We start from the raw sequence: 14,943 nt of genomic DNA, 5'->3' as shown, positions 1-14,943 counted from the left end.
ATATTTTTAGATTTGTGATCTTAGATGAGTTACTTAACCTTTCCAAGCCTCTGTTCCTTTATCTGTTTAAAAAAAAGGAAAAAAAGGTGGGGGAAAGGAGGGTATGAGATTTATTTATATACCACGTAGGCCCTTTCTTTTTTTCCCCATGAATTATGTCAAATGTTTATTTTTTTTAATTTTTTAAATTTTATTGTTGTTCTATTACAGTTGTTCCAATTTCCTCCCATTGCTCTCTTTCAAGAAACAGTAATTAAATAGGTTGATAGTTCATGTGATTCATCCAATATATGTTAGCTCATTTTCTTCCTGACACGTATATGCTGTCCTTTCATAAAGCCTGCCTTACTCACCTCCTAACCCACGTATTGGGGTTCATTTGTTTTGGCCATAACCTCCCTTCCAATTTATTACATAAAGCACAAGCTCCACATTTTTAGTATTTGTTCTCTTTTTTCATTCTGAAAATTTGCTGAATTTGCATCAATACTTCAAAATTAAGCAGAACTTAAACTACTAAAAGATATAAAGACTCTTCATCTGGGAATAAATTAAGAATAGTAATAAATATGAAAATAACTAGATTTCACTTTCATTTATAATTATGTAACCAGTCTCAAATATTTTTCTCTTCCCCAAATTAGAAGACTTAATAATGAAAAAATATATATGCATATATTCTTTTCCTCTCTCTTTCCTTTTCCTTCTCTCTCCATGCACTAGTAGCTCAGAAAGAAGAGACCTTATTCAGGTCCTTGCTATATTTCTGATTCATATTCAGTAGACAAAAGAGTGGGGAGCATTCAACCAACCAATAATTACTGAGCAAGTATAAAGTACCAGAAATTCTTCCAGACTCTAGAGAAGTCCTGGCTGCTGCTCTCATGAAGCCTGCATTCTGAGGTATAAAGCATTAGCTCTGTCACAGCTACTGAGGTAGTGGCAGAGGCCTACATGTGAATATACTTAGAATTACAGAACATATTGGAGGTAATCTAGAGATTGTGGAGCCTAATAAAAAAATCTGTATACTTGTCTTTCATTCCACCTTTTCTTGGATGCCTTCAGCAACAGGGAGCTCACTACTTCAGTCTCTTCATTTTTAGTAAGTTTCAATGTTAAAAGTTCTCATATTTTTCTGTTCTTCCAAATATTTAAGGCAGCTTTATACCACTTTTTCAACTTTCACAACCCCACAGGTCCATAACCTGGGCTAAAAACACCCAATCTTGTAATCATTCTAAATGTAATATTGTTATCAGTATTGCCACTGTGCCGCCAAGATTCAAAACTATTTCAAATGGTCTTTATATACAGACTGAACAGATTAGAATATAGTGAGTCATTTCTCCTTATTTTGGTTCAAACACCTTAGGGTTGAAATAATCCTAAATGCCTTCATCACCTTAACTGACTGGTTCATATTAAACCTTTGTGTCTATAGACTATTTCTTGTCATTATTACTCTATGGCCTTACAGTTAAACATGAGTGATGGTGATATGTGGGGAGAGCAGGTAGGCAGGCAAGCCAAAGTGATTTTATATCATTTTTGAGATTAAGTACAGTGCTATGTGACTTAATGATTTCCATTTTAATTTGTCAGAATTTAGTTATCAACTTAGAACATCCTTCATGCCCAGAGCCAAAAGGAGAGCTTCAAGCTTACAGGAAACCAAACAGTTCCATAATCATTCAAATGAAATTGCTGACACCGTACTCACGTGAACGAGACATTATATTAATATGTTATTATAATGCCACTTGAAATATGGATGTTTCCTGGCAGAGAGGTTACAAAGACAACAATAAATTATTCCTAAGTATTTTATGACTTCAAGTTGATTTCTTTAATTTAAATCCTGAATATTTATTTTATGTAAGTTTTTTACTCCATGCAGTTTAAATAATTTGGAAGTTATTGGAAATGTTCAAGGACTCAGATTTTAATTTTGAGGGGGATCCAAGAAGTCCCAGGTCGCTGCATTATAATCAATGATCAACACTTATTTACTCTAAAAGAGAAAATAAATACTTTGTACCACCATATATATAACATCATATATGCACCTTTGAAAAATGATAAAACATAATTGTCTTTATTTCTAATTAAATTTTTTCAAAAGTAAGGAGATTAGGAGATATGTGATATGTGACATAGCTCTAAGCAAAATTATGCATTGTAGAACCCAGAAAGCAAAAGACATATAAAAATGTTTAGAAGAAGAAAAACATACTTTTCATATGTGTTGACATTTTAAGAATTATAGCTATAGCAGCAATAAAAAGAAATTTTAGAATTCAATGAATGTTTAGATATTTAAGACAATTAGAGTTAAAAATTTTTAAATTTGTAAATTCTTCAATGAGAAATAGAAATATAAAATAATGACAACAATAATAATTATACTGTTTACAAAGGCTTTGGAATTTTCAGTATGCCTGGGTCTCTGCTAGAAACACATAAAATTGAAATGATGCAGTCACAAATTGTTTCTTAACTGTTTTATATTCAGTAATTTTTAATGAAGCAACCAAATTAGGCATAACTTAGTACAGCTTTAATGTAGTTATGATGAATCTATTTTACTTGATTAAAAATGACAAAACCAGGGAGCCTTAAATATTATCTTAAAAGATTAACTACTGTGTCAATTACAAATCTAGGGGAAAGGTATTTATAAGAGAATAACTATTCTGAACAATAACTTCCTTTTGTTCATTTCATTTAATTAAAGACTCAATCAACTTTCTTTCATTTTTTTATTGATTTTATAGAGAGAGGGAGGGAGAGAAAGAGAAATATCAATTTGCTTTTCCTCTTACTTATGCATTCATTAATTGATTCTTGTATGTGCCCTGACTGGGGATGGAACCCACAACCCTGGCATATCTGGATGATCACTAACCAACTGAGCCAAGCCAGGGCCTCGACTTTCATTCTTAACACTAAATTTTTTCTAAATTACACATTGGCTTGAAAATGAAAGGGCATACAGTAAGGCTAAGTCAATTTAACACCAGTGAAGATTCAGTGGGTGATCTATTTTTTATTTAATGGGCGGTAGGGGGAAGGACTACTTGGCAGTGCAGAGTAAACTAATTAACTAAATAATCACCAATTCTTCATTGCATTTTGAGTTACATGACATAATATGAATAAATACCAGTAAAAAAATTATTCGGGTACCTAAATGATGATGAGGCCTACTGTGCCAAAATGTACATTAATTAGTATAAGCCTCAATTCCATAACACTGAGTCCATGAGGCAAATATTTTTACCTGTCTTTTAAGGTGACCAATTAACCAATGTCTTTATAGTTTCCAACTGTTGAAAGAAGATATGATCATCTGTACGACATGCTTGTTTTGCCCAATGAGAGGGAAAAATTTGCAAATGAAACAGTTTTGATCTATGCATTGTATTTTTATCAAAAATACAAATAAATGGCTATAAGTAACAATTTTCACCTAAAGAATACAAATAACTTCACCTACATTTAATTGCCAATCTCCTCTAAATTGGTAAAAGTCTTCTCGGAGCAACTAAAATTCACAGTTCCTCCTTCCCCTTGCATCTTGATCAAATAAACAGCACCAGTACTCATATGTTCTGGCCTCAGCCCTTTGCCTAATAACCAAGGTAGCCACACTGGCGGTTGGAGCTACTATTTTTGAGTGATAGAGCCCAACATCAGGAGATTGTCCAAATGCTAATAAATATTTCTTTGACAAAAGAAAGCATTAAAATTTCTTAAATAATCTTAAAAAACAGAAGAGATCTCAGTGTTTGTTATTGTTTGTTTTTAGGTTTGGGATCAGGAAGTATCTGAAGAAATGATTTTAAAGGAAGCAGACTGGTACTTGGCATGGAACTGCATTTTGGATAAGTTCAAAGTAACGGAAGTTGATTTGTATTATTCTACCACTGAAACTGAAGCGTCCTGCCCAGGGAGACTCCCGCCAGACTTATGGAGCTCGCCGAAAAAGGACTGTACAAAGCGCTACCATAAACTCAAAAGTAACTATCTGGGGCCCACAGGCTTTGCCAAAAAGGGACGCAAGACGTGGGACCCTGAGAGCCCCGCGTCTCTTGCCTTTGCAGGACTGATTGGTCAGGGTCCTCTCCCCACTCCTTGAATCGTGTCACATCTTCCCGGCTCTCTCTGTCGGTCCTTCCCGTCCTCTGCACAGTTAGGACAGTCTCTGATACCCATTTCCAGCCCCGGCCGCCTTCAGCTCCAGTGTCCCTAACCCCCGCCTCTCGCCTCCAATCTGGTCCCCTCCCCCGCGGTCCCAACCTTTCCAAGCGCTACCGGGCTCTGATTGGCGGTGGCGCTGACAGGAGGCGGGGCCTGGAAGTCCCGGCCAAACCCGCCCCCGCGTATAAACCCCTTCTCGGCTCTCTCTTTGCATCTCTCTCCTCTCTTTCTCTCTCGCTCCCTTCCTCCCTGTAACTGAACAGTGAAAATTCATATTGTGGATCCCCTAACAGGCACAGATGTCATGTGAAAACGCACATGCTCTGCCATCCACACTGCCTTTCTTTTCTTTCTGATTCCGCTTTTTTCCCTTTGCTCCTTCTCCCTCTTCTTTGTAACTAACAAAACCACCACCAACTCCTCCTGCTGCTGCTGCCCTTCCTCCTCCTCCTCAGCCCAAGTGATCACAAAAGAAATCTTCTGAGCCGGAGGCCGTGGCATTTTTAAAAAGCAAGCACATTGGAGAGAAAGAAAAACAAAAGCAAAACAAAACCCAGGCATCAGCCAGCCAGCACATTTTTTTTTTTTTTTTTACCCTTCCTGAATACAAACAAACAACCAAACAACCATCAAAACAGTCATCACCACCACCATCAAAACTGTTAACATAGCAGCGGCGGCGGCGGCAAACGTCACCCTCCGGCCACGGCGTCCGCGTAAAGGGATGGTTTCCTCAGCAGAGCAGCTCTTCGCCGACCACCTTCTTCACTCGTGCTGAGCGGGATTTTTGGGTTCTCCAGGGTCTGGGCTGGGAGCAGCTTCATGACTACGCGGAGCAGGAGAGCGGCCACACCATGCGAGGTAAGCGAGCCCGCGGGCACTGAGGCTCCACGGGCACCAAGGCTCCCAGGGTCCTGACAACTCCAGCCAGAGAGAGATCTGGGGGAGGGGAGCGCACCCAGTCGAAGGGCAAGAGGTTGGCGGGGCGCACTTCCCTACTTCGCGTTCGCAGGTGGGCTACGAATGGCCTGGGCGTGGAAAGTTGTGGGGAGGTGTTGCTGGCCTCTCGGGAGTTCTGGGGGCGCTTTTTGGAAAGAGGAACTACGCTAGTTGCTTCTTCCCAGTCCTTGAGTTGCACTGAACCTTTCTGCTTGTGGTTCTTGGGTGCGGAAGTGGATACGGGATGGAGGCAGAGCCGGCAGAGGGATGGCTCTTAGAGAAGCAGCGGGAAGCGGCCAGCGCGTGGTGGTTGCCGGCCGGGGTTGGACGCGCTGGGCGCACCGGTGGGAGGTGGGGCGGGAGCGCGCGGGCACACATACTCTGCACATTGCAAGGCCCACCAGCGTCCGGGCCGGCTGACGCGTCCCTTCGTGGGGAAGGTAGGCAGAGGGGCGGTGTCGCCCGGCAGGACGCGGATTCCGGGATCGTCCACTGCGTGCGTCTGTCGCGCCGGCACTGCGCCCAGGCCAGGTCCGCGTGCCCGAGTCCGCGCAGACTAGTAACGAGCGCCAACCCGAAAAAGTTGTGCAGAGAAAGTTCCAGAGGATAGGAGAGCCCGCACTACCAGTGGTGGGAAGGCTCTTTGTCAAAGGGCTGCTGCGGGAGGCGGTGCTTCTTGAGCGCTGAGGCCAAGACCCCCCGCGGCGACGGCGGCAGCGGGACCCCTGGGTGAGGCGGCGGCAGTTGGGCGGCTCCCAAGATACTTAGACGAGACCCCGGCTCCTGCTGCACTTTGGGCTGCTGGAGCAGCTGACCTGACAGGCTTTAGGAAGTCACTTTGTTCGTCTCCTCCCTTGCGTTGCCGGGACTTTCAGGTTTTCTGCGCCGTGTGTCCGGACCCGCTCTCCCCTACTTCCCACTTAGCCTCAACTTCACTCTTCTCTTGAAGAGCGGGCCGGGTACCCGCGTGCCATCGGGATCTGTGCAAGCTTCTGGGCACTATCTCACCTCACCCCCCAGTTTTTCTTCCTGGCCTCTCTGCGGTTCTTTGGAGAGGAGTAGGTAATCCCTTACCCATATCGCGCGTCCCGCCTGGTCCTGGCAACAGAAAAGTTGGAAACGTCCAGCTCTGGACCTTCCCGCATCCCTGACCCCGGGACAGGTGGATTCGGCAGGAAGAAGACCTTGGGAGAGTTAGGCTGCAAACACTCAACGCTTCCCACTCGGCTGTGTTCACCTGCCACCCACTCCCCCAAAGCCTCTCTAGGAGAGCACCGAGGGTGCAGTGTGCACGCTCTCCTTGGCCCTCATGCCGTGAGCCCCGGGCCGGACGCTTAAGGCAGAGAATGGGTTAGCCAGCTGAACTCTGGCAGGTGGCAAGAAAGAAAAGGAGGAGGGGGAACGGAGAGGCAGGGTGGGTGTGAGGGAGGTAGCTGAAGGTAAGGAACAGAGACCTCCTGGTGGGATGATCTTGACTGACACCCGCACTGGGAATAAGCCTCCCCGTGGGTGTGAGCTGGTTCCAGTTTAGTGTCCCTCTTGGGGGCTTGGTCACATGTTCCACTACCCAAATTCTTCCAAAAACCAAGTTTCAATGTTTTTCTTCTCCTTTTCTTGTCTTTTTTCTGTCCCATGTCACCACCAGCCCCTCTCCTTTAAGTTTCCTCTGTTCGGGTCTGGGACTGCTAGTTCGTCCCTCCATTACTTCTCCCCACCCCCCAACTCTCTTCTCATGCTGGGTTCTTATGCTCCGAAGGTCTGAAACCAGGCACCCCCTCAGCTCCGACTGGGTCCTAGGACCTGGGGCATAATAGCCACTCACACTCCCCTTAAATTGTAGAAAGCAGAGGAGAGCTGGGCAGGAGTGGATGTGGCTGGATCGCACTGCTCCTGAAGGAGCAGTTTGCCAGCGGCAGTCTGGGACCCACACGGTTCTTTCTTTGGAAACTCAAGCACCTTGAAGGGTTGAGAGTCGGGCTCTAGCCTCATGCTCACTATGAGAAACCAGCCTGAGCCTGCACCCGCGTTCTAGAGGGCGCCACTCTTGCCAGGCTGCCCAAAGCGCCTTTAAGTTCTAACTTAAGGCTGTTCTCAGGCGGCCTGGTGGGACGCCCTGGAGAAAAAGCAAGCTTCAAAGGTGGCGGGGTCCTTCCTTCCTTCTCCCGGTATCTCCTTCTTTGACCCCTTGCTGTCTCTCCTCTGCTATAGCTGCGCATTTCCTGCAGACCTTGCGCTCCTGCGATATCAGTGGCTGCTCTTTAAGGATGGATTGAGAAAAGAGCCAGGCTATTCAGACGTCTTGTGGGAATCAGGGGTTGAACTTGAGTGTGAACTTGAGAAGTGAGAGCGGAAACAAATCAGCTTTCTCTTGTGCCTGCGCTGCTAAGCAGCCTGTAATGGGGGGAGGAGGGCGATTTTTTAGTTTAGCTGTACAGTGTGCCCATTTCTTTTCCTCACTAGACTACACACGCACACACGCACACACGCTCCTCATCCCCAGGGGGCCGCCATCCCCAGACAGTGCGCCGGCTGGGCTCCGCGGTCTGCGGTTGGCAACTGTTCTGTTCACGAAGGAGTCTCCAACTTGGTTCAGGATTGAGTGGTCGCCCTCGGGACCAATCCAGCAAGCACACCCCCACCCCCACCTCCGCCTTGCTGCTGCCACCGCCACCGCCACCACCAGGTCTAGCGTATTTAAGAGACTTTATCCTGAGGGAAGCTCTGGGGTAAGAAAGGGGTTAAGGGGCTTTGGTCTTTGAGGTCATTGTCCTGCTCCACAGCGGAACAGAGTCCGTCCGGCGCAGCGGCTTACTCAGGGTTGGCCTGGGGCGGAGGAGGTTCTATTTGGTGGCACACAAAGCATTTCACCCTTTGTGTGATAGAAGGTACCATATCAGTTCTATGGACACTTCTTCGCATATTGCATTATTGAAAATAACTTCTGAAGACAGGAGGGACTTGTAATTGGGTCCATCCATGGGTAAGAAACGAGATAGCCAAGGTGTGGGTTTCAAGACTTCTTCCTGGGAGCCAGGTCAGCTGTGTAGTCCACAGGGGCACCGACATGGTCAGGTTTTCAGCCCTGCCTCCGCAGAAAACCCTGCTTCCAAAAACAGGGGCACAGATGTCGTGCAATCAATAGGTGATTGTGGCTCCGCGGATTAGAAGTCTGGTTTTATGCTTGTTGTAAACAAAAATGGGGCTTGGCTTTTCTAAAGACCACGTTTCATATATTATTTCCAGGTAGTTAATTTTTATTAATTACTAACTTTAGGGAGGAAAGTACTGCTTGCTTTCAGAGGGATGGCAGCCCTTCCGAAATCTGGAGCTCGGAATGTCCTGCAGGCCAGGCCTTTGGATCTCCTGAACAAGTTCTCGATCTTAATTTCCTCCACAAATGTTAATTAAATATTTATAACAAACATTCCACCTCCCACAATTAAAAAACATTGTTGGAAGGATATCTCTGTCAGTAGTCTGTTAATAATAGTTCATTAAGTAATTATCAGTAAGCTGTCTTTATTCCAAGAAAAGTAAACATTCAAGCAGTTTAAGGAAAAATCCAATCTTAAAGCTACTTTTTAAGTATCGTTAAAAATATATAGCCACAAATATAAAATATTTTCTTACACCTTGAGACTCTCTCCTCTCCCTTCCCCAAAATTCTGGGTGAACTTGTAACAAGTACATATTAAAACGCAGAAGTCCTTGACATCCTGGGCTTCTGGAATAAGTATTAAAGTCACCAAGCCTTTTTACTTTCCTGTATTTTCAGAAAATCAGGAACTGGGATACCAAGGTGGTTCAAAGGAAGAAATATAAAGGAAATATTTTTGAGCAGCAAGATCATAAACATGAAAAATAAAGATTAAAACACCTTTGTTAGCATTCATTTAAAACTTAGATTTTTTTTCCCTCAACAACAGAATAGACTTTGCTCATTAGAAAACCCTTAAAAGGTTGTTTTATTTACATCATTATTAAAGTGGTTTATGTTAGCTTTTATTTTAACATAAGTAACACATTTATTTTATACTCTTACTCAAATAACAAATGTTAGCATTTATTTTGGTGACAAAATGTTAAATACTAAACCACTAACAGCCTTAAAAGCAATTATCCAGGTGTGTATTTGCATACATTGTATTGTAAATCTAAGTGTTCTAGAGTCATAAGATCTAATTTTACATCACCAAAGATTTTATAGCACCAAGAAAATATGAAGTTTCAGGGTTGGTCTTCATTAAAATGACATTCCAACCATGTAATACTTACTTTTAATCTAAAAGTAGCATATGCAGAATTATCATTAAGATTTTTAAATGATTCAATACAGGAAGTATTTCTGGATAAAAATGTAGGTAAAACTGTTTTTAGCCATTTTTTCATATTTTATAAACTTGTATCCACCGTTTAGGGATGCCGTGTGCCTGTGTAGTTTTTACACTTTTGATACAAAATAAAAGTGTGACTCGTAACACATGAACTAGATTTTTTCACTGAAATAATGATATACTTCTAACTTAAAGTTCATCTCATAGCATTTGACTAATACAGGGTTAAAAATTATACTAGTAAATTAGTAAATTTAAAAATTCTATACGTACAGGTCCACTGGTGTTCTACAAATTTGTAAATAAAATGAAGTTTAAAATTGTGAACAATAACATCAATGCCACTGCACATTGGTAAAATCCAAGCCTTACAAGTAATTATGAGGAAATAGGAAAATTAATGTCAAAGTTAAGACCATCAAATTCTGTACAGATTAAAATATATCAAAGGTTATGAGTGCGTATGTTATTAGTGCTAAAGTTATTAGTGATTGAGGTGACTTGATGTATTTTTTATCATTCTAATATTACAAAGAGAATTTCTTAGGATTAAATCATTTCTGTATTTATACTATAAAAACCAAAAAGGCTTTAAATTATATTATCATTAATTTAATGTAACTGACAACAAATTTATTGCTATATTAAAATGTACAGAAAAAATAAGTATTAGAAATGGACACTGTGCTTAATAATGTTTTTTATTCTACATGTAGTTTTACTGTTTCATTCATTCATATCTAAAGAAATTAAGTAAACAAATGAAATGTCTTTTTCTAATGTAATGAATGACCTCTGATAAAATGAGCATTTTACACATAAAGTATTATTCCTGCAATTTTGCAATCATCTTCCAATTACAGTGTCTTGTAAATATTTGTCTTACTTTGAATAGAATCTCTGACTTAACAGAATCTCTAGCAGATAATAGCAGTCTTTGGAGGCGTCTGTTGATATACACTGATACGCAATATGTATATGTATGTGCCTATAACCACCCACTCAGACAAGAAGAATGAATATTTGAGAAAGGAAATCATTCTTATCTTTGCTTTCACAATCCAGACTTCCAAATTCAAACATATTTAGAGAAACACAAGCAACTTTCCAAAGCATTCAGAAAGAAAAAGTGAATACATGTGGCACTTGAGTCACATTTTTTTAAAAAAACTGTTAATAGCATCTATTTATAAATAATCTACACATGACACCATTATACCACCTAATGATAATTAGAGGGAAAAGAAATCAAAGAATCCAGGTCTGCCAAATAAATAAAATATTCCCTCCCAAATTAAGCAACAAATTCACAAATAACAAGGCTTATGCCATGAATTTGACGTCTCCTTTGTAGCACAAGACAAAAGGAGCATAGAGGAATAAATATTGATTGAACTAATCATCCGATGAATAGAAATGAGATTTACCAGTGCACCAATATAATAGGCTATGTTAACTAGTTCTTTCATAGCGCATATGCCGCCCTTTCAACCCCTGACCCCATCCATTCACTTCTTAATGAGGGAAACCACAGGTGTTATAACGGCATTTATAGTGAATCAAACTAAATATAATAACCATGTGGTTAACTAATGGTATTGGTGTGGGGGTTGGGGGGAGGGGGGCAGGATTCTTATGAAAGGAAATATTGTGATCATAGTGTCACAAAATTATTATGTATTGCAGTCTGCTTGGAGTTTTGGCTTGCTCTGTTTATCTTTTAAAATATAGCTATGAGGCCCTGAATAAATTTTAAGCCCTAGATTTGCTGTCTCCATAATAAGTACAGTTTTATTAGTGCTTATATCAGCAGGGAAAATGCTATTCAACGTATTAATACTTTGCATGGTAAGCATCCAAAACATTTTAAAATAACAAAAGGTATATTATTTTATATTTAATATAAGATGTATTTGCCTCAGTTAGTGGTCACTTATAAATATTGGAAATAATATATAACTTTATAATAATTACACTATAAACTTTGTTTTAAAATTAAATTGAGATATTCTTGGCTAAAGCATGTTCTTACAAAGGCCAAATGAATGTGTCACCTTTTGCTAAAACATGAGGCCAAAGTAATTTGCTTTGACTTAAATGTGTTCACCTCTGCTTAGTAAATATTTTATTAACTAGTTGGGTATGCTGGCTTTGTAAATTACCAGACAGGATATTTGTTGATGAAATTTTTTTGTGTGATTAGTTATCATATCATGTGGTCCTATTTATATTTCTCTAATTCACAGAAGTCACAGACATAAGTAAAGAAAAAGCAAATTAATCTAGTTTACTGAATTATGTCTTTTCTAACTAGCCTATTTATTAATTTGTACTCATGTAAATCTGATATCCTGGCATCATGGTGCATATGAAAGATTTGGGATTCTTAAAGGAAAATGTTTTATCTCATAGCAAAGCCTTTTTCCAAAGCATATTTCAATAATTCAATTTTAAATCATATTTTTAAAAAATTTTAAGCGTTCTCCTTTTTACATGAATCCCATTAGAATTATGTTGTTATCATGTGACAATGGCAGATGTACACAATTTTAATTTCAAATTAGAAGTGCAAAAGGTACTATCTTATTTAGGCACAAAATTATCTTTAACACAGAACATCAAAAGCTTTTTAAAAAGGCCTTGACATTTATAAGCATTACTTGACATGAAATAAATGAGCATTGGTGATCCAAAAAAAAAAAAAAATGTAGAATAACTTTTTACTGTAGTTTTCTGACTAGCTTATAAAAAATATTTTCAAATAAAAATTTTTCTCCTCACTTGGAACCAGGGTTGATTCCCCCTGTTCTGAAAACTTTGTCGAATTCACCAATCAACTGATTTCTAGAGCCCAAATTAAAATATCTTCTTGAATATAAGCATAAGATTATCTTCACAAACATTTCTATTTTGTTTTAATTTAAGAAGGGACAAACTCTGAGATTTCGTATTTTACACCTATATATATCCAAATAGAAACGTATGCAACCCACATTTATTAATTCATGATTTACTTATTTATCTACTCAAAGCTAAACACAGTAATGGGCCCTAAAGATGCTCAAGTTGATAGAGTACAGTCAACTGGCGAGGCTACGCTAGCTGCGATCAAAGCAAGCGCAGAACAAAATACAGTGGGATGCTCTCAGAGCATCAGAACGGCTCTCACAGAAAAGTGATATCTAAGATGGGCCTCTAAGGATAAGTAGAAGTCCATCTTTGGTTAATTTGTTCATCATAAATGAGGTTGTTTAAATCATTGTTTGTTGTTTTCCTCAGTCGCCTTTTATAATTGCTACTATGTGAAAGTTTGTTTATTGGCATAGAACCATTCCAAAAAGAGCATATTCTGATGTAGAAAAAGTACTAGAATTGTACTTAAATGAAACTTCTATTAGTAAAGTTATTTTAAAGCCACAATTGTAAAAAAACTTAAGGTAATTTTTAAATTACAAAAAGAAAATGTACTGAAGGAGACAAATGCTGGTGTGAGGAAGAGAGTAACTTGTAAAAAATTAAAAAGTATCACCAGGAAAATAAGTGGGAAAATACTTTATAATATCCCTATACATTTGTTCTTATAAAAGAAATTCTTATTTTTGAAAAAATGAGGAAATGGCTGATATATAATGAGTTTCATGTTCTTTAACATTTAAGGTATTACCTGAAAATAGCGATATCTACTCTAGAGAGTATCTTAGATTACTAGATACCAGGGAGAATAAAATCCATTGAAGTAACAGGGTGTGTTGACAGTGTCTGAGAGCCACAGTAATAGTCTTCAAACAAGAACTTGGCTATAAGATTGAACTATGAAAATTAAACAATAAAACCTACACATAATGGTATTATAGACTTTTGATCTGCTCCCTCTCTTACGCATATTTAAAGAAGGAAACTCCTAGACTCCTAGACAGTAACAAAAATGTGAGTGTGAGAAGTAACTGTTGGCTTGTTCATCCCAGCATTATTTATCTGTAAATCATTGATAGGGCTGAAAAAAAAAAATAACCACTACATTTCACGATTAGGTCCTTCATTTTGAAGTGATAATTTGGCATTCTAGTTTTGCCGTTAGTTCTTGTGAGGTTAGTTAATTTGAATCCTCATACTAAGGTCTAATCCACTCTGAAACACTGGCAAGATCAAGTTTCCGAACCTACAAAGCTGAAAACCAGACCCTGGGCTGGGGAGAATTCACAAAAGTAAATGTCACCATTTGTGACATCCAGGCAGCCAAATTGTTACTCTTGGTCATAACCCTCTGCGTTAGCATGAACTTCATCTTCAAATTACTACACGGTGACAAAGCCACTGAGTCATGTATTTTCTTCTTGAAAAATAGGTACATTTTAAAATATTGATTATTAATTAGAATTTATTAGACCAAGGAAGAGTGCTCTTCTGTTGTAACACATCCTGATAATAAAATGGCTATTGTACTTGATCTGGTTAATTCTTGGAACTCGGAGAATTTAAGAAGTGGTTGAATGACCTCACTTCGTGGGGCTTTTCTGAAAAGATGAAAGGTTGGATCGAACAGTTATTTAATGAGGCAACTAGTTTCCTGAATACTCCTTCCCGCACCTCTTACTGTAATTCTTCTGGTGCTCATATGTTTTAGGACAATGGACACATACACCCACTTCATGTTATGTCTGGGCCAAAGTGCTATTCTGAGTAACCTTTGGAGAACAGTAATTTTATCTGAAGTGCTATACATAATATAAGTCTAGATTTTTACTCTATAGTTTTTTATGAAAATATGCCTACTACTTAGTAAATATTGTTGCCTATAATTAATTCTGACAATATACAATTCAGAGAACTATTACTTTTTATTTGCCTAAGTAGTACAATAAAAATAATTAAAAATAATTATTCGTCAAACTGCATTTAAAAGATGTTCAGTTTCACCTGTCCAAGGCACGGTTCTCGAAAGTGCTTCATACAGGTTCCATATAATTGATATGAAAACCCCTATTCTAAATTTCTCAAGTAAAAATTCCATGTTATAGCTTGAGACAGAATGAACATTCAAGTAATATTTTATCATCTAGCAGCTGCTAGCTTCTAAATTCCAGAATCAAACAATGACACACAAGTTTAAAGAACTTAAATATGTTGAGTTTCTAATGTATAAGTGGCTGGTCAAATAATAAAATTACTCTATTGGACATTTTCTATTAATTTGTACGTAACTTGTGTCTGGCACATAGTGAAGGAATTTAATACTTTCCTTAAAAAAAAGAAAAAGAAGAAACCTTGTTCCAAATTTCCACAGTTTTTGAGTATGAGCAAATGTCACGCAGTCTGGTTGAATATAGTAACATTTGTTCAGAGAAACACAGCATATCATTAAGGTGCAATGTTTCATGGCAATAATTTGTTTTTTACAGAAACAAAATATTTCAGATAAATTTATTTTAGGATATTTAGGATCCTAACCTATCCATCAGTCTGCTCT

General features: G+C 39.1%; 1 protein-coding gene across 1 annotated transcript in view; it reads left to right on the top strand.

Moving 5' to 3' along the window:
• Positions 1 to 5,032: 5,032 nt before the first annotated feature.
• RORB (RAR related orphan receptor B) overlaps positions 5,033 to 14,943 on the top strand; it is a 181,248-nt gene continuing 171,337 nt past the window's right edge. Inside the window, exon 1 of the mRNA XM_054583263.1 lies at positions 5,033 to 5,064. Coding sequence (XP_054439238.1) covers positions 5,058 to 5,064 — 7 coding nt within the window. The 5' untranslated portion in view covers positions 5,033 to 5,057. The remainder of the gene's footprint in view (positions 5,065 to 14,943) is intronic.

The sequence above is a fragment of the Pteronotus mesoamericanus genome, unplaced genomic scaffold, assembly GCF_021234165.1.
Source record: "Pteronotus mesoamericanus isolate MK-2021 breed Mesoamerican mustached bat unplaced genomic scaffold, CSHL_Meso_final contig_73, whole genome shotgun sequence".
Lineage (NCBI taxonomy): Eukaryota > Metazoa > Chordata > Mammalia > Chiroptera > Mormoopidae > Pteronotus > Pteronotus mesoamericanus.
Note: the sequence above shows the minus strand (reverse complement) of the source record. Positions and strands in the feature narration are given on the sequence as shown.